This window comes from Equus quagga, chromosome 15 (assembly GCF_021613505.1).
Source record: "Equus quagga isolate Etosha38 chromosome 15, UCLA_HA_Equagga_1.0, whole genome shotgun sequence".
Taxonomy (NCBI): Eukaryota; Metazoa; Chordata; class Mammalia; order Perissodactyla; family Equidae; genus Equus; species Equus quagga.
This window is the reverse complement of record NC_060281.1, coordinates 69,809,703-69,834,934: the sequence shown is the minus strand read 5'-3', so window position 1 is coordinate 69,834,934 and position 25,232 is coordinate 69,809,703. Positions and strand designations below refer to the sequence as shown.

Below are 25,232 nucleotides of genomic sequence, written 5' to 3'. Positions count from 1 at the left end.
AGTAGTCTCCCCTTATCCATGGTTCCAGTTACCCGTGGTCAACCAATGTCTGAAAATATTACATGGAAAATTCCAGAAATGAACAATTTGTAAGTTTTAAATTGTGCACCATTCTGAGTAGGTGATAAAGTCTCATGCTGTCGCACTCTGTCCTACCCGGGACGTGACTCTTCCCTTTGTTCAGCGCATCCGTGCTGTATACGCTACCTGCCCGTCAGTCACTTAGCAGCCGCCTCAGTTATCAGATCGACTGTCACGATATCGCAGTGCTTGTGTTCAAGTCACCCTTATTTTACTTCATAATGGCCCCAGAGCGCAGGAGGAGTGATGCTGGCAATTCAGATGCGTCAAAGAGAAGCCAAAAAGTGCTTCCTTTAAGGGAAAAGGTGAAAGTTCTCGACTTAAGGAGGAAAGAAAAAAATCAAATGCTGAGGTTGCTAAGATCTACGGTAACTTTTATTACAGTATATTGTTATACTTGTTCCAATTTGTTATTAGTTATTGTTGTTAATCTCTTACTGTGCCTGATTTGTAAATGAAACTCTATCATAGGTGTGTATGGACGGGAAAAAGCACAGTCTGTGTCGGGCTCCATGCTGTCCGTGGTGTCAGGCGTGTCCTGGCGGTCTTGGAACATAGCCCCTCAGATAAAGGGGGACAGCTGTAATTCGTCTGGGTATAGACGTCTAAGTTGAAAATAATTTTAGCACAGAACTTTAAATACAGTTTTCTTCATCATTTTCTAGCGTCCAGCGTTCTTGATGAGAAACTGGACGCTCTTCCAGTTTTTCTTTTTTTAGGCGGCCTGTCATTTTCTCCTCCCTTTTGTGTGAACGTTCAGGGCTGGCTCTTCCTCCTGCTGTCATGGGGACGGGCCTTTGTGGGGCGCTTTCCACTTGCTTGCTCAGCGCTCTCTGTTTTCAGTCTGAGGACCCCGCTGTCAGTCTGGACAAGTCTCTGGATGATTTACCCCGCTGTTGGTCCCTGTTCTCTCTTGCCCACATGCCTGTCGGGTGGAGGCTGTTGACTCTGTTTCTCATCTTTCCTCTTGTATTTTCCGTGTCTGTTTTTGTTATCTACTTTCCTGTGCTTTTTCCCCACTTTTATCTCCCCAACATTTGGTCAAATTTTTCATATTAGCCATCATATTTTTAATTTTTAAGACCCCTTATTCTGGGATTGCACCTTTCCCACAGCATTCTGTTCTTGTTTGATGGATGCCATATTGTCTCAAATCTCTGAGACTAATAGTTGGGATTTAAAATTTTTTCTTCTTTTCTTTACGTTATCCCAATTTCCTCTGAGCTCATGGTTTCTGGTTTATCTTGGGCTATCTGTTTCACGCTGGAGGTTTTCTCAAGTATCTGTTGAGCTATGATTAGTTGTTCAGTTTTTAAATGGAGATCACTAGGTTGTAAATTCAGGAACATCTTAAATAACTAAATCATTTTGATCAAGCTTAACACTGGAACAATGATCTAAAATGTTTTAGTTACATTCTAATGGAAGAGAATGAGAGCTGCACAGATTAGAACAGAAAATATATCAGATCTTATTATATTAATGTATGGAGACGAGAGCCACTGATTAACTTGAACGTCGTTATCTGTAATCATTTTTCTGAACGAGTGGCTGACTCACTGTTTTGATTCCACCAGGTGAGATCAAGTTAGAAATGCCAAGCATCACTGTCGAGGGCGAGGTGTCTGAGCTGGCTGCTGACCCGGAAACCGTTGAGATCTTGGAACAATGTGTGATAAACTGGTTGAATCAGATATCTGCAGCTGTCGAGGGCCAGCTGAAAAAGACACCTCAGGTAACTTGTGCACTGCCTTCCAAGATCCCTGTTACAGCTCATGACTGCCGCCCCGAGAAAGAGCCAAGAGTCTGGGGATCTGTGTGACCCAGCCTCTCTTCTTACTGTTTTGTGACCTCCTTAAAAGATCAAAGTAAACATACCCAAGATATCATTCTGATGTTAGTGTGCTACCAGACAGCTCCTCAGATTGATAAAGATAATACTGTGTATTGGTCAGGTTGCTTGGGCTGCCAGGAACAGGAAACCCAACCCAGCTGGCTTGAACAAGAAAGAGAATTTGTTGGCTCACACAACTGAAAAGTCCAGAGGCAGGGCTGGTTTCAGGTGTGGTTTGATCAGGAGTCTGGCTGTGTTTCCCTTGGTTCCATCCTCCTCTCTGTGGGGGCTTTCTGCTCAGGCTGGTTTCCTTCATGGTAACAACTTGTAGAAATCTGGCCCCACATCCCCACACAGCATTTTTCAGTGGAAGACAGAGTGTCTTTGTCTAATAGTCCCAGCTGGTGTCCTCTGACTGGACCAGCCCAGGTCAATTGTCCATGCCTGAGTCCTTGTCTGGATTGGTCCCTGTATGAAGCAGTTGGGAAGAGAGGAATGGGTGCTGGAGAAACAGCCACAAGTGTCCATGCCACAGTGATGATGCCAGTTTGTATATTCATGTCACCTCTCAGGGAAATGGTCCTCTGGCTGAAATTGAATTCTGGCGGGAGAGAAATGCAACTCTCAGCGCACTCCACGAGCAAACCAAGCTCCCGGTAGTCAGAAAGGTCTTGGATGTGATCAAGGAAGCGGATTCTATGCTGGTGGCTAACCTGCAGCCGGTACAAACTGAATTATTCAAGCTGCACATGGAGGCCTCGGACAACGTGCGCTTTCTGTCCACCGTGGAGCGGCATTTCAAGGTGGGCTGGGTGCACTGCGCTGTGAAAGTCAGCCCTGGAAATTAGGTCTCACGTGGACTTAATTTCCTTTCTTTTATTCAGCATTTAAAAAATTGTGGTAAGATATGTATAACATTTATTTTAGCCACTTGTAAGTGTAAAGTTAGGGGCATTAAATACATGCACAGTGCTGTGTGCCCCTCCTCACTATCTGTCTGCAGAATCTTTCATCCTCCCCGACAGAAATCCTGTCCCCCTTAGACAATAACTGTCCCCTCCCCCCGCCCCGGGAACCTCTCTTCTACTTCCTGTCTCTATGCACTTGCCCACTCTAGGTATTTCTTATAAGTGGAATCATACATTATTTGTCCTTCTGTGCCTGGCTTCTTTCACTTAGCATAATGTGTTCAAGGTTCATCCATGTTGCAGCATATGTCAGAATTTCCTTCCTTTTTTAGACTCAGTGATATTCCTTTGTCTGGATCCATCACATTTTGTTTATCCCTTCATCTGTCGATAGACGCGGGTTGTTTCCACCTTTTGGCTCTTGTGAATAATGCTGCGTGAACATTGATGTACAAACAGCTGTTCGAATCACTGCCGTCAGTTCTTTTGGATATAGTCCTATGAGGAGAAGCTCCGTGTCACGTGGGGATTCTATGTTTAACTGTTGGGGGTACCACCAAACTGTTTTCCACAGTGACTGCACCATTCTACATTCCTACCAGCAGTGCCTGAGTGTAATTTCCATTTTGGGGATTCCTCTTTCCCCTGAATTTATCTTGCACAGGTAAAATATTCCTAGGCTAGGTCGTTATTCATTTTTTTTTTTTTTTTGGTGAAGGAGATTGGCCCTGAGCTAACACCTGTTGCCAATCTGCCTCTTTTTGCTTGAGGAAGAGTGTCCCTGAGCTAACATCTGTGCCAATCTTCCTCTAGTTTGTATGTGGGACGCTGCCACAGCATGGCTTGATGAGTAGTGTATAGGTCTGTGCCTGGGATCTGAACCTGCAAACCCTGGGCCACTGAAGCATGCGAACTTAACTGCTATACCCCTGGGCTGGCCCCAGGAATTGTTATTCTTGTCCAAGCAATGAGGCCAGTAAAAGTCCTATTGTGTGGCTGAAGGGATGATATGTGTGTGGGGAAGCTGGAGTATCCAGATCTGGGTGTGTGACCTCTCTGAGCCTGTTTCCTTCTCTGGAAAATGGGGACAAGGAGAGAACCTGCCTCATGTGGTTGCTGGAAAGTTTGAACAAGCTTATACCAGCAAAACACTCAGCAGGTCAGGAGCAGCATTGGGGAAGCAACTGGTACATCAACTGGACAAGTGGTACTAGAATAGTATATATATAGTGTGTGTGTATATATATAGTGTATATGTATAATGTATATATAGTGTATTGTATATGTATAGTATATATATGGTATATATAGTGTGTATATAGTATGTATATAGTGTATATATATAATGTATATATAGTATATATGTTGTATACATAGTATATTTAGTGCATATATAGTATATATACTGTATCTATATAGCGTATCTATAATGTATATATAGTGTATATATAGTGTATATGTCACCTGTATATGTAGTGTATACAGTGTGTATATATAGTGTATATATGTACTGTACATATAATATATATAGTGTATATAAATAGTATGCATAGCATGTATAGTATACATAATGTGTATATGGTATATGTGGTGTACATATCGTGTATATATATCGTGTATCTATAACATAAATAGTATATGTCGCACGTATATATGTGGTGTATATATAGTGTGTATATAGTGTATATATGTGGTGTATATATAGTGTGTATATAGTGTATATATGTGGTGTATATATAGTGTGTATATAGTGTATATACGGAGTGCACACACACACACACACGAGCCATGCCGGCTGTGTAAGTGCTACAACAACTCATCAAGTCCGAGCGCTTGAGGTGGCAGCTGCCCCTGGGCTGAGTTAGCGACAGCAGCGTTTCCGTCTCTGGGAGTCGTTTGTCTTCTCTGCAAGGTGCGCGCTTTGTAGCGATCAGTGAGGGCCAAGCTCCGGTCGCTCATGCGCCGCTTCCTTGACTTTTGCATCCCTTTGCGCACTTGAATCTTCATTTCCTTTAAGTTGACTTTACATGTATACGTGTGTGTGTGTGTGTGTGTGTGTGTACTTTAGCTTCATCTTAAACAGTAAGGCCTGTGCAACCATGGGTTTGATATGCCAGTTATATATGTTTTTTTAATACACATTAAAATAAATATGTTTTTAAGAAGCCCTGTGTGCTGTCAAAATCATCTCACTTCCTGGCAGGAGGACACAGACCCTGGAAAACAGAGGCTAAGGTCACCTCAGGAGTGGCGGTTTTGATTCATTTAGTGGCGCTGTTGCTGCTCGATATAGTATATTTATACATGTATATGATGTGTTTATACACACACTCTCGTACTCTGTATCCCCTTCTGCAAATTGCTCTGTTTACTTTAATTGCCTTATCCATCTTTCCATGTCAACGCATACAGACCTATCTCAAACTTCTTCTGTTTGTTAGACCCTGTCTCCTGTACTAAGCACATTTATTTTTTGAATTAAGAGGAAGCCCCTGCACACTTATTGCTCAGTTAAACTGAGCCCGAGGCTAAGGTTGCTCGCGTTGCTCTCTCTTTTGCACGCCGCTCCACGGTTAGAACATCACGCACGGATCCAGCTTTCACGTTGTCTTGGAAACGATCCCCTCCATGATGAGCGCCCTGAGGATGGTGTGGATCATCTCCCGACACTACAACAAGGACGAGAGGATGATTCCGCTCATGGAGCGCATCGCCTGGGAAATCGCCGAGCGGGTCTGCAAGGTGGTGAATCTGCGCACTTTGTTCAAGTAAGAAGTAACAACACTGCTTTGTCCTTAAAATCTTAGCCAGCTTTATTGAAATGTGATTCACACACCACACAACCCACCCATTTAAAGTATGCAGTTCAGTGGCTCTTAGTGTGTTTACAGAGTTGTGCAACCATCACCACAATCAATTTTAGAGTATTTTCTTCATCCCCAAAAAGAAACCTCATGCCCTTTAGTGTCATCCCCACCCTCCCAAAGGCCCTGTCCCGGGCAACCACTAACCTACTTTCTGTCTCTATGGATTTGCCTATTCTGAACAATCCTGCGAGATGTCGTCTTTTATTACTGGTTTCTTTCACTGAGCATAATGTTTTCTTTCTTTCCTTTTTTTTTTTGGAGGAAGATTAGCCCTGAGCTAACTGCTGCCAATCCTCCTCTTTTGGCTGAGGAAGACTGGCCCTGAGCTAACATCCATGCCCATCTTCCTCTACTTTATATGTGGGACGCCTACCACAGCATGGCCTGCCAAGCGGTGCCATGTCCACACCTGGGATCCGAACTGTGAACCCCCGGCTGCCAAGAAGTGGAACGTGCCCACTTAACCGCTGTTCCACCGGGCTGGCCCCGAGCATGATGTTTTCAAGGTTCACCCATGTTGTAGCAGGTGTCAGTGCTTCATCCCTTTTTGGGCTAAATAGTACTCCACTGTATGGATATACAGGTTATTTTACTTTGGTCAGGATCTTTTTCCTTAGTTATCCTTGGAGAGACAGGCAGAGAGTCAGAGGATCCTCAGTCCTGGACCCCAGACCCTCTCAGGTGGAACAGCCTCTGAGGATCAAATGTTGAAGGAGACGCAGATCCTTTTTCACTTTCTTAAAAAAAACCAGCCATATAGATGAAATACATACCAAAATCTTGGCGTTGTCATTTGGCTCCGGGGTTGCAGCCCCCACTGTGGACTTCTGGCCTCGGACCCAAGGCCACCTGTCCCCTTCCAGCTCTAACAGAAAGCTTCCCGGGGAACCGCAGCTTGGCAACCTGGCCGGCCAGCTGCAGCGGAGGGCAGCCTGGGCCGCAGCTTGGAGTCCTTGCCCGCAACCCTGCAAGCAGCGCCAGGGCCGCGGCTCCCCCGTAGGCTTCCCGCAGTGAGGCCGTGAAACAAGAGGACCCTGCTCCTTGGTTAGGATACTCCCCTTAGAGACCTGCTCCCTGGGGACCGCGGCTCAGACCCACCGAGCTCTGCCTTCCCTCCCATCACGTTCTCTCTGCCTCACAGAGAAAATCGAGCAAGTGCCCAGCATAAAACCTTGGAGGCCAAGAACACCCTCAAGATGTGGAAAAAGGCCTATTTCGACATCAGGGCCAAGATCGAGGCTTCGGGGAGAGAAGCGCGCTGGGAGTTTGATCGCAAACGGCTGTTTGAGAGGACGGACTACATGGCCACCATCTGCCAGGACCTCTACGACGTTTTGCAGGTAGGCAGGCTAAGCGCCTTCTCTTTCACGCGCGAGGGTGCAACTGGAACTCGGAGTAGGAATTTGCCTGAAGGGAAGAAGTTTGGCTGTTTGACAGTGGGCCTCTCCTGTCAGCTAGAAGCCGGGAGACAGAGAGGGTCTGGCAGGGAGAAACCCTGGAAAGAGTATACAGAATATACCAGAATATTCCAGAGCACACCAGACCCTTCACAACTTTTCCTTGTCTTTTGTAACATCCCTTCCTTCCCCCGCTTTAGCTTCCCTTTGACCTCTGGCCACTCCTTCTTGGTGTCTTTTTGCAAAATCCTCCTTCTCTATCTTTCCATGAAATGTCGGAGCTCCTCAAAGCCGCCTGCGACCGTCTTTTCTCTTGACTCTCTTCTTAAGCCATGTCATCCTTGCCCACGGCTTTGACGACTCCCTCTTTGCTGGCACCTCCCCTCTTTATCTGACCCCACTCCCTTTTGAGTGAATGTACAAAGGGCTTGTGGCTGAATGGATGAATTAGCCAGTCCTTGCCTCGTGAAGGTCCGTCCATCCATCCATTCTAGATCTTTATTGGGAACTCACTGTGTGCCAGGCACTGTTTGTTGCTTGAGAAACCATGGTGAGCAAAAACCAGGGCCAGTGCCCTCACTGCAGAGCGAACAAAAATTTGGGACCCCTTGTTGAAAAAGGAGGAAAAAAGGACTGGCCCGGTGGTGCAGCAGTTAGGTGCACATGTTCTGCTTCGGCGGCCCAGGGTTCGGTGGTTCAGATCCCGGGTGCAGACCTAGCAACGCTTGTCAGGCCATGCTGTGGCCGCGTCCCACATATAAAGTAGAGGAAGATGGACACGGATGTTAGCTCAGGGCAGTCTTCCTCAAAAAAAGAAAAAGAAAAAAGGCTGGAAAAAAATGCTGTGAGAAGTATGAAAGCACTTCCTTGTGGTGGTCGTTTGGGGTTTTCGATGCTGTCCGTTGGATCCCAGGCTCCAGATCACTGGGTTGGCCCGAGGTAACTGGAGTTGGAAAGGGCTAGAGGTGGCGGTGTCCCCACTGCACAGGCGCGGGTCTGAGGCTTGGTGTGAGCGTGGCCGGGTGACCTCCTTCTGGGACCTCCGGCCCGGGTCTCTGCCATCATCACACATGTCTCCCGGCAGCCTTGTGCCCAGACGGTCCTCTGGGGATGATCACGCTCGAGGACCTGCCCAGGGGACCAGTGCGTTCCCCAGATGCTGACCCAAAGCCTAAAGTTGCCGGTGAGACTCCCGCTCAGGTCCCTGGGGTCCAGACCCGTCTCCAGCACAGTGGGGGTCCGTGGGTGGGGTTCCCATTCTGAAAGACAGTGTGAAGACGTCTGGACTAGTGTGAAAGGCCATAGGAGCAGCACATGCAAAGCCTTGGAGGTGCCCCTGAGCTGGGAGCGTCTGGGGACCCCGGGGAGCAGAGTGTGAGGAGTCACACTGCGATGGCGACCTGAGCAGACGGCTGTCAGTCTGAGGACGCTGGGGGCTGGGGGAGGGGGTCATGAACAAAAGAGAAACACGGGCTCTAAAAACCAAGTATTAAAGTATAAAGCTCTTTCCTTTCTCCCACGTGTCTTGCCTTGGCACGGCTTTATTCCTGTTTGCCACGCCTATAGCAATGTAAAGAAAGATCAAATGTCTAAATTATTAGCCCGAATTTTACCGTTCATCTTTATACTGCACAGTTTCTCCTTAAAGTGCAAATATTAGGGCATTTAACTCGTGTGTGGAATCACTGAAACGACACCGTTTGTGTTTCATGGCTGGCGTGTGCGGGCGTATTTCACTGTCACCAGAACAGCGGCAGCTGCACACGTGGCACTCGGCTGGTTCCCACTTCCCGACATGCACGTGCCCTGGGCCTTGTCCGCCTGCGGCTCAGGGACGGCGAGGCAGGCCTGAGAGGGGCAGGAGTCATGTGCTGTCCCGTCTCTGCCGTTCCTTCCCTGTCGTCATTGTCAGCGTGGGTGGCTGGCTAACGCAGGGAAGTGACAGGAGTAAGAAACAGTATGACACAGGGTTCCTTGGTCAGGCGTGTTTCTTAGACCGTTTCTTAGCCTTCCTTCTGCATTCGAAGCCAGCTGTGTTTTGAAGGGAAAACATGGCCGCTCTGAGCCCCTGGTGTCCTCGTGGACTCATCGTGGGTGCCACACGCTTACCTGGACCGGCGTCGAGTCTCCTGCACTCCCGTGCCTCATGGCTCCTCCAGAGTTCTCTGCTCATGGGCCATCACATGCTCTATGAGGGTGGGGTGGCATGGCACAGCAGACACGCAGGTTCCGCTCGTCTCCTCTGCTCGCACGCGTGCACGAGCGTCCCATCGGGCCTCACTTACAAAAGCCAAGTTCAAAGATAAAATTACGAAGAATTTCAAGATGGTAATAGCAGCGCCTTACACCCAGCAGGGGCCCTTCTGAGCCTGGGGCCCTCTGCGCCTGCCTGGGGGGCACGTCTGTGAAGCTGGCAAACACACACATAATCTACATCTTTATGGAGCTTACGGTCTAGTAGAAGAGAGAGACAGTGACACAGCCATCACAGAAATGCATAGCTCCAGCTGAGGTAAGTGCACGAGAAGAACAGTTGAGGGAGCTCTGGAAGTGTGTCTCAGGCCTGACCTGTTCTAAAGGGTCGGACATGACAATGTGATATTTAGTGATCTGTAGTAGCTAGCTAGGCACTTTGAACAGCAAGTGCAAAGGCCCTGAGACAGAAAGGAATGTGGAACTGAAAAAGGGCCGGAGTAGCTACAGAGCAGTATGGGAAGAGGTGGGAGGAGTGTGGAGGGGCCCGAATGTACCTTCCTTGTTACCTGTGCCAGGGTGTCTGGATCTTGTCCTATGTGCTGTGGGCATAGCACCAAAAGGCTTAGACCGGGAGGAGGTTGCCTGCGTGACATAATTTTTGCCCTCAGGCAAATCCAGAAAGGCAATCCATTTGTCATTAGAACATTCGTGAAAAAACGAGTGGTAACCTCCTTGGGTTTGTTCTGTTGGACAGGTCATGGAGGAGTTTCACAACATATTTGGTCCAGAACTAAAAGCAGTGACCGGGGACCCCAAGCGCATCGACGATGTCCTGTGCAGGGTGGACAGCCTGGTCACCCCCATGGAGAACCTGACCTTTGACCCCTTCAACATCAAGTCCTCCCAGTACTGGAAATATGTGATGGATGACTTCAAGATTGAAGTTCTGGCAAGTACCACATCCTTCGATTTGATCTTGCAAGTGGATGCCATGTTTTCCCCTTGTTAAATTTGTTGGGTTATTTGATTATGCTTAGAGGTGTTTTTTTTTTTTAAATCACAAAAGGTAATACCTGCTTTTTGTAAACAACGGAGTGCGGTGGGCGTACAGAGGCTGCATAGTGGCCCGGCCGTGCCCGGTAGAGAAGGGGCCTCGGTTTGGCTCTCCCCTTCCTATGCTCAGCCTCCAGAGGTTTCTGTGGGAGCCACACGTCCCCGCCTGCTCCCCTATTGCCAGCGTTAGGTTGTAATTCTCTTCCTTCTGTAAAAAACTCCTTCCAAAATCTCCTGAACTGTCTCCTCTGCTGTCGTGTCCTCTTCATTCTCTTTGTTTATGTCAGTTAATACGGTCATGAGCCGCATGATGACATTTTGGTCAACGATGGACCGCATGTACACCTGTGGACCCATGAGGTTAGTACCATAGAGCCCAGCTGTGCAGTAGGCTGTGCCACCTAGGTGTGTGTAAGCACATGCCGTGATGTTCGCACGACGATGTCGCCCAACGGCGCATTTCTCAGAACACGTCCCCGCTGTTAAGTGATGCACAACTGGGCTTTAAAAAGTTCCTTTTCCATCATTTTGAGCAGGTTGAGGGGAGAGCAGAAAGCAAGGCAGCCAGTCTGCTCTTTTTAGCTGGCCACCTGCGTCCTCTAAATCACCATGGAAATCCTTCTCAAGGCACCGATTTGTTTTTTGCTCATTTCTTGCCATTTTGTTTTTGCAGGATAATTACAAGGGCATGCGGGCTGTTTGCTTGACTCTTTTTTTGTTTTTGGCAGGTTATTGAGAAAGAAGCAAAAAATTTTATTGATGAATCTTTTAAGACACTTCGATCGGCTGAAGCCGCATTTGACATGCTTTTGAAATTTAAGCACATTCGTTCACGGGAGGCGATTAATCGACAAATGATGATGAAATTCAATGACATTCTCGCACAGTATTGTAAAGAGGTGAGTGGAAGATCTGTAGCTTCTGTGGCAGTAGAAGCACGCTTGGAAAAATGTGAACACTGTTGTCGGTTTCCCATCCAAACTCAGAGAAACCGGGATTTTTTCAAATAAGCACGTCTCATCATGGGGGGAACCAGAACACGGTGGGCTGGCTTGTTCACCTGGGACTTACCAGGTGCAGTCTTTTACACCTCACCTTGTGACGGGCCCTGTGTGAGCCAGTTGTGCCAATAACCGCAGTCATGATGGTGGTAGTCCCAGCCAACCATGTGCAAAGATCCCGTATGTATTTATATATTAACTCAGAAAAATTTATCCAGTGCCTGCCTATTCCAAGTATGGCGTTAGACACAGAGATGGACAGGTGAACAAAACACAGGTTCTGCCTTCAAAGAAGTCAGTATCTAATGGGAGAAAGAGACCAAAAAATGCTTCTCATCTGATTCAGAAGATAAAACAAGAATATTTGAAGGGATTAGGTCAACGTAAGGTAGTATTAAATAAAAGGGTAAGGCGGTCTCCTAATGGGTCAGTTTTCTCTTGCTGCTGTAACAAATGACCACAAACTTAGTGACTCGAAACCACGCGCATTTGTTGCCTTCCCTGCTGTTCTGCAGGTCGGAGTCTGCCCGTCTCGCTGAGTTGGGGTCGAGGCGCCGGCAGGGCTGTGATCCTTGCTGGAGTCTCCAGGGAGAATCCAGTTCCTTGTTCTTTCCAGCTTCTAGAGATCCCTGGCCCCCTTCCCTCTGCAAAGCCAGCAATGGCCAGACCCGCACTGGTCCCTCTGACCCTCTGTGCTGCCCCCCCTTCCCGTTTTAAGGACCCTTGTGATTCCATTGGACTCGCCTGGATGATCAGGGGACTCTCCCTGTTTCACGGTCAGCTCATTGGCAGCCTAATTCTCCCTGCAGCCCTAATTCCTCTTTGTCGTGTAATGTGGCATATCCACAGGTTCTGGGGATCAGGACCATTATTGGAGGGCTCCTATTCTGCTTCCCACACCTAATTACCCAGATGAGAGTGTGCAAATGCTTCTTTTATTTTTTTATTTTTTGAGGAAGATTAGCCCCGAGCTAACTGCTGCCAATCCTCCTCTTTTTTGCTGAGAAGACTGGCCCTGAGCTAACATCCATGCCCATCTTCCTCTACTTTATATGTGGGACACCTACCGCAGCATGGCTCGCCAAGCGGTGCCATGTCGGCACCCGGGATCCGAACCGGCAAACCCTGGGCCACCGAAGTGGACCGTGCCAGCTTAACCACTGTGCCATTGGGCTGGCCCCAAATTCTTTTAAAATGCAGGTCCAGACCATAAGATCCAGCAATTCCACTTCTGGGTTTATACCCAAAAGAATTGAAAGCAGAGTCTCAAACAGACACTTGTACACCCGTGTTCCCAGCAGCACTATTCACAGTAGCCAAACTGTGGAAACAGCCCAAGTGTCTATTCATAGATGGAGGGATAAACAAAATGTGGTCTATCCATTCAATGGAATATTATTCAGCTTTGAGAAGGAAGGAAATTCTGATATGTGCTACAACATGGATGAACCCTGAGGGCATAATGTTAAGTGAAATAAGCCAGTCACAAAAAGACAAATATGCTCTGATTCCACTTGTATGAGTTGCTTTGAGTAGTCAAAGTCACGAGACAGAAAGTAGAATGGTAGTTGCTAAGGGCTGCGGGGAGGGGGAAATGGGGGTTAGTGTTTAATGGGGCCAGAGTTTCAGCTTCAGAAGATAAAAAGAGTCCTGGAAATGGATGGTGGTGATGGTTGCACAACAATGTGAATGTACTTAATGCCATTGAGATGTACACTTAAAAATGGCTTAGATGAGGGGCCAGCCCGGTGGCACAGTGGTTAAGTTCCCACGTTCCGCTTCGGCAGCCCGGGGTTCGCCAGTTTGGATCCTGGGTGCAGACATGGCACCGCTTGGCAAGCCATGCTGTGGTAGGCGTCCCACATATAAAGTAGAGGAAGATGGGCACGGATGTCAGCTCAGGGCCAGTCTTCCTCAGCAAAAAGAGGAGGATTGGCAGCAGATGTTAGCTCAGGGCTGATCTTCCTCAAAAAAAAAAATGGTTAAGATGGTAAATTTTATCTTGTGTATTTAACCACAATTTAAAAAAGATTATATAGTAAACAATTATAAAATCTTCATGGCACATGCACAGACACGCACACACAGACACACACACACACACACAATGCAGGTCTGGCCACTGGTCATGCCTAGAGGAGATTTCAGAATTTCTAATGAGTCAGTCAAATGATTGTACACAGTCTGAAATCATAAGGCGATTTGGAGCATTGCATATGTTAAACCAAAGAAAAAATTACTAGAGAGCATAAGAAAAAGTAGTAAATATGTAAGTAGTAAAAAAAATTATTCTATATCTTAGATTGTTTCTTGTCATTCCAATGTTCGTGTCTTTAAAGGTATAAATCTCGCGTTTAATCTTTTTTGGCTAAGACGGTGACGTTTATCGCTTACAGAATCCTTTTGGTTGCCTTTCAGATCGACATAGTTAATAAAATCTTCGTTCAGAACCTTGACAGCCCGCCGCTGCATAAGAACCACCCTCCGGTGGCGGGGTCCATCTGCTGGGAGCGGTCTCTGTTCTTCCGGATTAAGCACACCATCCTCAGGTTCCAGGAGGTGGAGGAGATACTGGACAGCGACCGAGGAAGAGAAGTACGTGGCTGTGGAGGAGCCGCCTCTGCCCGTTCGCACTCGACGCAGAGTTGCTTGTGAGAGAAGCGGCTCAGTTTCAAATCCATGCCTGCAAAGCAGCAGGTCCTTCCTGCGGTCCCGATTTAGGACTCAGCTTTAAAACTACCTTTTGTATTCTTTATCTTGGCCTCTTAATACAGAAGATGTCTTCCACGCGGGAGGCCTATGGATTTCTCCCTGAACTTGACCTTCAGCCTCTCTAGAGGGGGACCACCCTCTTTCTGAGGATGCCCTCCCTCCCCCATCCGTGGATTTATTTATGTCCTATTGCAGGGGTTGACAAACCTTTTCTTTAAAGGTCCAGAGAGTCAATATTTTAGGCATTTGTGGATCATACAGTGTCTGTTGCAACTACTCAGCTTTGCTGTGGTAGCAAGAAAGCAGCCGTAGATAACATGAAAACGAACAGGCGTGGCCGTGTGCCAATAACACTTCCTTTAGCGGCGCTGAAATTTGAATTTCATATGGTTTCCCTGTGTCACTGAAGCATTGTCATCCTGTTCGATTTCCTTCTAATCACTTAAAAATGTAATAGCCATTCTTAGATCGTGGGCTTTCCCAGAGGGAGCCCAGGGGCTGAGGTTTGCTGATCCCTGCCGGTCAGCCTGGACTTCAAGCTATCCCGTCTTGAACAAATTCTCCAAAATTTGTGCAAATCTGTCTCCTGCCTTTTGCAAAATGTGTTAATAGATACTTTTTTTTTAAAGAGGGAGAGAGGAGAAAATGTTATTTCCAAGGACAAAATGACAATTGCCTGAACTCTTTGACAGGTGAAACAAAGATATTTGGAAGTGGGTAGGACAATGAAGGACTACGAGGATAAAAAGTACGAGCAGTGGAAAGAGACAACTGAGCAGATCCTGCCGGCTCTCATGAAGAAGAGCCTGCTTACGAAGGTGCAGATTCTCTCCCAGATGATGGCAGCTGTGTGGGATGATGGTGTCTGTTATTTTCTTGAGGTTTGATTTGTTGACACTCATGAAGCTGATAGGTAATTCCAAAATCAAAGGCGAAGAAGGGCAGCGACTGGGGAGGAAAGGAGACGCAGAAAGGAATGAGATGGAGACAGCGTAATGTCATGGTCGGGAAATGGGCTGAAATTGGGCAGCCTTCTTGACTCCTTGGGCAAGTGGCTTAATTCTGTGTCACAGTTTCCCCATTTGTTAAATGAGTTGGATCAGATGACATAAGCAGAGTATTAATTGAACCATATGTGAAACAGCTGGCAGTTGACCTTTTTTTTTTTTTTTTTTTTTTGGTGGGGAAGATCAGCCCTGAGCTAACATCTGTGCCAATCTTCCTCCACTTTGTATGTGGGATACTACCACAGCATGGTTTGACAAGTAGTGTGTAGGTCCACACCCGGGATCTGAACCCGAGAACCCTGGGCTGCCAAAGTGGAACATGTGAACTTAAGCACTATGTTGCTGGGCCAGCCCCCAGAATGCTGGCTTTTTACATGAAATTGCCCAGTTTTCAAATGTGGGTGGCTAAATTCTTTAAAAACTCTGCTCACCAACGATGATGTGTGTTCTAGCTCGTTCCAGCCAGCTCCGCAGTCTGTCAGGGCATCTGCCAACCTACATCGATCTTTTTCAGTTCACATTTGACTTGGGTTGTATTGATCTGATTGCTTCCTGACTGCCCTTCCAATGCTTGTGAAATGTCTCTTCCGCAGAGTTCTACCATTGCTGATGAGGCTGCGAGCTCTGACAGGGCAGCTGTTTTTGCCATCAATTTTTCACCTGCTCTCAGAGAGATTATTAACGAAACAAAGTACTTGGAACAGCTGGGGTTCTCTGTCCCAGAATTAGCAAGGAACATTGCTCTCCAGGAGGACAAATTCCTTAGGTAAAAAGATTCTTCTCTTAAATCAACAGTACCCTTTTTGGTCTCAGGATCCCTGTTTACACTTTTAAAAATTATTGAGAATTCCCTCCACCAAAAGCTTTCATTTTTGTGGATTTTATAACTACCAATATTTACCACATTAGAAATTAAGACTAAGAAATGTTTAAAATGTGCATCTATTCATTTATTTAAAAATAACAATGAAAAACCTAGTACATGTTAACATAAATAACACCTTTTGATGAAAAGTAACCAACATTTTCCAAAAAAGAAAGTTAGTTGGGAGAGGAGCATTGTTTTGAGTGTCTGCAAATCTCTTGATCCAAGTTTTCGGCTGGCTACCGGCCTTTTGTAACCCGTCTGTGAGGTGGTTAAGCTTTCCACGAGCTCCGCTGTGCTTTGCTCATGTCGATGGCTTTCCTGTAACGCGCAGGTACACGGACGGACTGCAGCGGATGCTGGATCATTATCACGTGCTGATAGGAACGTTAAATGAGGCAGAATCTCTTCTCCTCGACGATCACTCGCAGGAATTAGTGAGAGTGTTCAGGTCCGGATATAAGAGATTAAACTGGAACTCGCTAGGTAACATAATTCATCTTTCTGTTGCCTTTTCGACTTTGGGATGCAAAAATAATTCTTTTAGCTTGTTTTGGTTGAATTATAACTTGTGTGTGTGTATAGATATGGTTAACAAACAAGTTTTGAGCATCGCTGAAGTCCTTTGTGGTTTAGACTTCATCTCCAGAGTAGCGATAAGACGGGATGCCATTTTGACGCTCTGCTGACCCAAAGCTTTCTCCTCCAAAACTAAAGTGACCTTTCCTTTTGTCTCTAAAATTAAAATTTTAATTTTGAAATAATTATGGATTTGCACGCAGTTGTAAGAATTAACACAGAGAAGTCCTGTGCACCCTTTTCCCAGCTCCCTCCAACGGTAACTTCTTGCGAAATGATAGTACGGATCACAACCCAGATAGCGACTTTGACACAGTCAAGACAGAGCTTTTCCACACCGCAGTGACCCCTTGTGTGGCCCTTTTAGAGTCACACCCCCTGCCCGCCCACCCCCATCCTCTCCTCAACCTCAGCAACCATGAATCTGTTCTCCATTTCTCTAATTTTGTCATTTCAAGAGTGCTGTATAATATAAGATATAACCTTTTCGGGTTGGCTTTTCTCACTCATCATAATTCTCTGGAGATTTAACCAAGTTGTTCTTGTATCAACGGTTTCTTCCTTTTAGTTGGTGAATAAAAAACGCGATGGTGTCGGTGTAACATAGATGGTTTAGCTGTTCCCCCGTTGCAGGGAAGCTAGGTGGTTTCCAGGTTGGGCTGTTGTGAATAAACATTTGTGCTATGAAGACACTTGTAAACAGGGTTTGGTGTGAATATGAGTCCTTATTTCTCTGGGATAAATGCCCAGGAGTGCAATTTCCGGCAATCTCCAGGTTGTATGGTACTTCCATGTTTAGTCTTTTTTTTTTTTAGCTGCCATAGTGTTTTCCAGAGTGACTATACCCTTTTACGTTCCTACCAGCAATGTGTATTCCATTTCCTCTGGATCTTGGCCAGCATTTGGTATTGTCACTATTAAATATTTTAGCCGTGTGATAGCTGTGTAATGGTATCTCACTGTGGTTTTGGTTTGTATTTCTGTCGTGGTGATGATGTTGAGCATCTCATCATGTGCTTGTTTGCCATCTGTCTATCCTCTTCGCGAAATGTCTTTTTATGTGCTTTGCCCGTCGTCTTGTTCGCTTTCTGACTGTTGAGTGTGGAGAGTTCTTTATATATTCTAGATACTGTCCTTTATTGGAGAGGTGGTTTGCGGATATTTTCTCCCACTCTGTAGCTTGTCTTTTGCAGAGCAAAACTTTAAAATGTTGATGAAGTCCAATTTATCAATTTTTCCTTTTATGAATCACGCTTTTGGTGTCAAGTCTAAGGACTCTTTGCCAAGCCCTGGATCTCAAAGATTTTCTCCTATTTTCTTCTAAATACGTTATAATTTTATGTTTTAGTTAAGTCTGTGATCAATCTTGAGTTATGTTTTTGTACAAAGTGTGAGACTTAAGTTGAGGTTCATTTATTTTCCTTTCTTTCTCTCTCTTTTTTTTTTTTTTTTTTATGGATATCCAGTTGCTTCAGTACCATTTGTTGAAAGGCTAACTTTTCCCATTAAATTGCTTTTTCACCTTTCTGAAAAACTAGCTGGGCATATATGTATATTTGTCCATTTCTGGGTTCTTTCCTCTGCTCGGTTGATCTGTATGTCTGTCCCTCTGCCAGTACCACACAGTCTTGGTTATTGTAGCTCTACAGTAAGCCTTGAAATTGGGCTGACTGATTCTTCCCTTTTTTTCCTTAAAAAAGAATTATTTTGGCTGTTCCAGTTCCTTTGCTTTTCCCTATAAATTTAAGAATAATCTTATCTATATCTACAAAAGAACTTTCTGGGATTTTGATGGGAATTATGTTAGATCTGTTTATCAGTTTGAGGATGATCGATATCTGGGTTCTGTTAAGCCCTTCTGACCCATGAGCAGGGCACTCTTCCTGTTGGTTTACATCTTTGATTTCTTTCTGTAGCTTGTGCAGTTTTCAGCACATAAGTTCAGTACCTGTTAGATTTACACTGGGTATTTAATTTTTGTTGAAGGGCTGTACATGGTATCATGTTTTTAATTCTGCCACCTGTTTGTTGCTAGTCAGTAGAAATACAGTTAATTTTTTCTATGTTTATCTTGTACCCTGTGACCTTGCTGAACTCAGTTATTAGTTTGAGAGCTTTTTTGTAGTTTCCTTAGAATTTCCTCCTTGGACAGTTGTGTCATCTGCACACGGGGCAGTGTTATTTCCTCCTCCTGACCTCGGTGACTTTTATTTCCATTTCTTGCCTTATCGCCCTGGCTAGAACTTGTAGCGTTGTGTTGAAGAAGAGCAACGAGAGGGAACATCCTTGCCTTGTTCCCAATTTTAGGGGGAAGCATTCAGTATTTCTCCTTTCAGTGCGATGTTAGTTGTTTTTTTGTAGATGCTCTTTATTACGTTGAGGAATTCCCATCCTTTATTGTTTTTCTGAGAGTTTTAAAATCTCGGGTGTTGAATTTTGCAAATACTTTTTCTGCACTGATTAATATTATCACGTAGTTTTTCTTCTCTAGCTTGTTAATATGGTGGATTACACTGACTGAGTTTTGAATATTGAGCCAACTTTGCTCCTGGAATAAACCCCACTTTGCCATGGTGTATAATTCTTTTTATATTTTGCTGAATTCTATTTGCTAACATTTTGTTAAGGATTTTTTTTTTGTCTATATCCATGAAGGACATTGGTCTGTAACTTTTTTTTGAACTATCTTTCTGGTATTATTATCGAGATAATTCTAACTTCATAAAGTGAATTGAGAAATATTTCCTCCTCTTCTGTTTTCTAGGAGAGATTGTATAGAATTGTTGTTGATTCTTTAAATATTTGGTAGAATTCTTCAGTGAAACTATTTGGGCTTAGCTATTTCTTTATTGACTTTAACATTTTAAAAAAATTGACTGTAGGGGCTGGCCCCGTGGCCGAGTGGTTAAGTTCGCGTGCTCTGCTGCAGGCGGCCCAGTGTTTCATTGGTTCGAATCCTGGGCACGGACATGGCACTGCTCATCAAACCACGCTGAGGTAGCGTTCCACATGCCACAACTAGAAGAACCCACAATGAAGAATATACAACTATGTACCTGGGGGCTTTGGGGAGAAAAAGGAAAAAAATAAAATCTTAAAAAGAAAAAAATTGACTATTTTTTTTTTTTTTTTTTGCTGAGGAAGATTCGCCCTGAGCTGACATCTGTTGCCAATCCTCCTCTTTTTTTTCACTTGAGGAAGACCAGCCCTGAGCTAACCTCTGTGCCAGTCTTCCTCTATTTTGTATGTGGGATACCTCCACAGCGTGACTAGTGAGTGGAGTATGTCCATGCCCAGGATCTGAACCTGTGAACCTGGGCCGCTGAAGTGGAGTGCACAGAACTTTAACCACTTGGCCACGGGCCTGGGCCCTGACTATTTTTAAGAGTAGTTTTAGGTTTACAGAAAAACTGAGTAGGAAGTATAGAGAGTTCCCATATGTCCCATCCACCACCCACTGCCACAGTGTCCCCTGTTATCAACATCTTGTTACATTGTATACATATACAAATGTGTGGTACACTTGTTCCTGCTGGTGAGCCAAATTAATACTTATTATTAACCGAAGTCTATAGTTTACATTTGGGTTCAGTTTTTGTGTTGTGCATTCTTTGGGTTTTGACAAGTGTATAATGACGTGTATCCACCATTACAGCATCATACAGAATAGCTGCACTGCCCTCTAAGCCCCTGTATTCCACCTGTTCACTCCTCCCTGCCTTCCTACCTCCAAACCCCTGGTCACCGCTGATCTTGTTACCGTCTCTATGGTTTTTCTGTTTGCAGAATGTCGTATGGTTGGAATCACACAGTATGTAGGCTTTTCAGATTGGCTTCTTTCACTTAGCAATAAAATTTAAGTTTCCTCCGTATAATAGTGCATTTCTTTCTATTGCCAAGTAATATTCCATGTCTGCATGTACTACAGTTTATCCATTCACCTACTGAAGGACATCTTGATTGCTTCTACATTTTGGCAATTATGAGTAACGCTGCTATAAAAGGCAGGTTTATTTGTGTGCAGGTTTTTGTGTGGAAATTTCTTTGTTGTTCTCCTTTGTTTTTTAACTTTTAAAATCACAGATTCAGTTTCCTTAATAGTTGTAGGGCTGTTCAAAGGATCTGCTTCCTGTTGGATGAGTTGTGCATTTGTGCTTTTCAAGGAAGTGCCTCATCTCCTCTAAGCTGTCAGATTTATTGTGCAGAGTTGTTCTCAGCCTCCCCGTATTATCTTTGCGATGCCTGGAGGTCTTTAGTGATCTCTCCTGTTTCTTTCTGGATATTGTTCATTTGTGTCTGCTCTCTTTTGCTTTTCATCTTGCTAGACATTAGTCAGTTATATTGATCTTTTCAAAGAGGCAGCTCTTTTTTTCATTGATTTTCCCTGTTGTTTTTCTGTGTTCAGTTTTATTGATTTCCGCTCCAGTCTTTATTCCTTCCTTCTGCTTGCTTTGCATTTATTTTGCTCTTCTTTTTCTGGGTTCTTGAGGTGGGAGTTTAGATTATTGATTTGGGATTTTCCTCTTCCCTAATGTACGCATTTGGTGCTATAGATTTCCTTCTCAGCACTGCTTTAGCTGGGCTCCAATTTATCAAAATACAAATTTTTATATATTTTATTTTAATTTTTATTCAATTAAATGTATTTTGAAAATTTCCCTTGACACTTCCTCTTTGATCCACAGATTATTTAGATGTGTGTTGTTTCATTTTCAGGTGTTTGGAGATTTTTCTGTTATCTTTCTGTCATTGATTTGTAGTTTGAGTCCATTGTGGTCAGAGAACATACTCTGTACAATTTCAATTGTTTCAAATTTGTTTAGGTTTGTTTTATAGCCAGGATATAGCCTATCTTGGTATATGTTCTGTGCACATTTGAAAAGAATGTGTATTCTACTTTGTTGGGTAGAGAATTCTGTAAATGTTGATCAGAGTCTGTGGTTGATGGTGTTGTTGAGTTTCTCTGTATCCTTATTGGTTTTTCTGTCTAGTTCTATCAATTACTGAGGGAGGAATGTTGACATCTCCAATTATAATCCTAGATTTGCTTATATCTTTCAGATTTATCAGTTTTTGTTTCACATATTTTATAGCTCTGTTGTTTTGATGCATAAAAATTTAGGATTCTTATGTCTTCTTGTCAGTTAGCCCCTTTTATCATTACATAATATTCATCTCTGTCTCTGGTAATTTTCTTTGTTCTGAAATCTACTTTATCTGATGTTAATATAGCCACTCCAGCTTTCCTTTGATTAGTGTTTGCACAATATATATTTTTCCACCCTTTACTTTCACCTTGCCTATATCATTATACTCAAAATGAGCTTCATGTAGACAGCCTATAGTTGGGTCCTGTTTTTAATCTACTCTGTAAATCTCTGTCTTTTAACTGGTGCATTTAGACCATTTATATTTAATGTAATTATTGATATGTTAGGGCTTAAGTCTGCCAATTTATTTTCTGTTTTCCAGTTTTTCTCTCCGTTTGCTGTTTCTCTGTTTTTCTTTGTCCTTCCTTCCCATGGGCTGCTCAAACTATTTTTAGAATTTCATTTTGACTTATCTAGTGTTTTGGGGTGTATCTTTTTGTATAACTTTTTAATGGTTGCTCTAGGTATTACATTAATATACATAACTCGGGACCAGCCTGGTGGTTTGAGTGAAGTATAAAAATCTATAGAATTTTACCAGTTTGAATAAAGTATAGAAACTTAACTCACTTTACTCTCTCTCATTTAGAATGTAATTATCTTAACTATTTCTTCTACATACATTTTAGACCACAACAGGCAGTGTTATAATTTTTGCTGCAACTATCAAACCTAATTTAGAAAGCTCAAGAGGAGAAGGACAGCTTATTATATTTACCCATATTTTTGCTTACTGTGTTCTTTCCTCCTTCCGATGTGCTGAGTTTCCTTCTCTTATGATTTTCTTTCTGTTTGTAGAACTTCCTTTGGCTCTTCTTTTAGGTCTGCTGGTGACATAGTCGCCTGGTTTCTCTTCTTCTGAGAATATCTTGACTTCCCTCTGGTTACTGTCAGATGAAGGTGGAAGTCCAGGTCCCCCACCCCGCCTTTGCTGACAGTTGATGGGGAGCACTTCATTACTGGGGGGTGGGGTGGGAGTTCCAGCTCCCTTGTGGTCTCCACTGACGGTGTGGGGTCGGGAGTGGGGCTCATTGCTGGAGTGCGGAGATGAGAGTCCCATCCCATCAACCTCCATGGCCTCCTCTGGTCCCACCGTGGTAGGCATGAGGGGATGGGGGTGGGGGGCCTCATCACAGCATTGTGAGGGTGGAAGTCTAGGCCCCCCACCTGGCCTTACTGGGTGAGGTGACATCACAGTTTTGTGGGTGGTGTTTGGCTGGAGCAAAGCAGTTATTGTCTAAATCTTTTTGTCTTGCCATGATGTCCCTTTTCTGGTTCTTTGGCCGGAGAGCAGGCTCTTCTTGGGGCCTTGGCGTGTGGGTGGCCAGCTTCCTCAGCTCTGGGTCTGGGATAGATGAGGAAACAGAACCCAGGGAACGTACCACCGTGTCATTCCTCAGATCCTGAGGTCGCTCACCAATTGGCATTCTCTCCACTTTCGTAGTCTTATATTTGTTTTATGGATAATGTGCAGGGTTTTCTGTGGTGTTTAGTGGGAGGAAGGAGGAAAAGTATGTCTACTCCCTCATTCTTTTTACTTTTTTAAGTAAACAAGGCATTTTTTGCTCTTCTCTTTTTCCTTCCTCCTCTTTCCCTTCTCTTGCTCTAAATCTCCTTCCTTTTTGTCATTTCCTTTTCTTCTCTTCTCCTTGGCATGCAGAACACGTATGTTTGGACTGTGGGCTCCGTAGCTAAACCCCTGGGTTAAAGGTCCAGCTCTGTGCACGTGACTCAGCCTCCTGGAGGCTCAGTTTCCTCATCTGTAGAATCGGCATAATCGTAGGACCCAATTCATGGGATAGTCGTGAGGGTTCGATGACACGCTCAACGTAACACGCTTAGACCATTGCCTCACCCATCATATGTGCTCACCCAGGTTCACCAGTCATGCTCTTGCTGTTTACTTCTCTCAGGAGATTGCAGGCAGGGTGGCGCAGAGTGGAGTGTTCAGGTTGCCATGGCAATGAGAAGACAACAGGGTTGGACCTCCTCTTTTACCCCATGCTGCTTCAGATACGATTGTCCTAAAATTTAAACAGAAGAAGTGTATCATTTGGTGGATTCTGAGCACAGGGCTCCTCGTCCCAGGCCCCAAGGGTGCTAAGTGGATGTTTGCCGTCTCAAAGGCCCACAGAGATGTGAGCAGGGTCCTTCCTGTGTAGGGGTGCCAGTATTAACGTTCCCGACATTGCTGGGAGGGATACGGAAAGAAAGAGTTGGAAGCCAAATATCTTTCTGTTTTCCTTTCTCTTTTTCTCCAAAGGTATTGCTGACTACATAACTCGGTGCAGACAGGCCATTGGGAAATTTGAGTCGCTTGTACACCAGATCCATAAGAACGCGGATGACATTTCTTCCCGGCTGGCGCTAATAGAGGCCATCAACCTCTTCAAACAGCCAGCCCCTAACAGCGAAGAAGACCTCCCAGGTAGATCTGAGTTCTTGTTTCTCTGCTTCTGGAAGGGATGGAAAAAAACCTCTTAGTCATGATTGTGCACACACACACACACGCACACACTTCTTCCAGGAATGGAATCAAACCGCCCCTAAAGATCTCAGGCGTTTACTTGTAATTCTTTTTGTCACGTTTTATGCATCGCTTAGATAGTTTTACATATTCCTGAGGCTGAAAATCACGAATGCTTTTGTCAATAACTTTGTAACAGTAAAGTGAATTATATTTTTATAGGCTCACATTTGCTCTTTCAAACAAGATATTTTGAGCAGTCTTAGACTAGTCAACAAGAATTCAAGACAAGCAAGGCTGCCCAGAGATACAACAGCACCTTCGGTATGGCATCCTGGAGCACGCGGAGTGGGCATTCCCATGCTCTCGTTTACTTTTTGCTTAGGGTGTGTCTTGACTTCTGGTGTTGACTCGTTTCCTGCTTTGGGTCAAGTTTAGAGGCCGTCTTCGTATTTCCAAGAGATACAGCTAATGTCGGGATTGCTTTTTGAGTAATGTCCTTTCCTGTGTTCACGAAGAGCTGTAACAGGTGTCTTCCTCGACAGGTGTGAAGGAATTCTTTGAGTACATTGAACGAGAAAGGGCCAAAGATGTGGACCACATGGTCAGGTGGTATCTTGCCATCGGGCCTCTACTGACCAAAGTGGAGGGTCTGGTCATCCATACCAACACGGGCAAGGCCCCCAAGCTGGCCTCCTATTACCAATACTGGGAAAATAAAATCTACGAGGTCTTGACAAAGCTCATCCTGAAGTAAGTTAATCTTGCCTGTTTTCAAGACAGTGTGCATAGATTAAAATAGTTTACATGTATAAATCGTTAAAGGGGGGTCACAAGGTACAGAATGAAAACCAGTTGAACAGGAAGTCTCTTTCTGGTCACAGAGTGCTCGTAGGATGGAGGGATGACTTTCCACTTTGGTCACGTTCGTGTTAGGCCCCTCAAGACACAGGAAAGGAAATGATCCTCCCCACTTTGACTGTCTGCGAGACATGCACGTGTCTGTGTTCACATGGCAACAGAGAACTGCTGTCACTCAGTATTTGCCAAAACCCCGCATGATGCTCTGGCCCATATTGAGAGAGGCTAATTTAAGGATGTGTGGCCCATTCGCT

The 25,232-nt window shown here is 44.7% G+C and overlaps 1 protein-coding gene across 7 annotated transcripts in view; it reads left to right on the top strand.

Annotated features, from left to right (window-relative positions):
• Nucleotides 1-25,232, top strand: part of DNAH10 (dynein axonemal heavy chain 10) — a 139,469-nt gene that overhangs the window by 15,826 nt on the left and 98,411 nt on the right. For all 7 annotated transcript variants that reach the window (XM_046640389.1, XM_046640387.1, XM_046640386.1 and 4 more), the window contains 12 exons: nucleotides 1,659-1,816; nucleotides 2,488-2,718; nucleotides 5,401-5,591; nucleotides 6,832-7,030; nucleotides 10,038-10,232; nucleotides 11,065-11,235; nucleotides 13,756-13,932; nucleotides 14,742-14,867; nucleotides 15,650-15,822; nucleotides 16,256-16,407; nucleotides 23,914-24,078; nucleotides 24,663-24,870. In XM_046640389.1, the coding sequence (XP_046496345.1) occupies nucleotides 1,659-1,816; nucleotides 2,488-2,718; nucleotides 5,401-5,591; nucleotides 6,832-7,030; nucleotides 10,038-10,232; nucleotides 11,065-11,235; nucleotides 13,756-13,932; nucleotides 14,742-14,867; nucleotides 15,650-15,822; nucleotides 16,256-16,407; nucleotides 23,914-24,078; nucleotides 24,663-24,870 (2,146 nt within the window). The remainder of the gene's footprint in view (nucleotides 1-1,658; nucleotides 1,817-2,487; nucleotides 2,719-5,400; nucleotides 5,592-6,831; nucleotides 7,031-10,037; nucleotides 10,233-11,064; nucleotides 11,236-13,755; nucleotides 13,933-14,741; nucleotides 14,868-15,649; nucleotides 15,823-16,255; nucleotides 16,408-23,913; nucleotides 24,079-24,662; nucleotides 24,871-25,232) is intronic.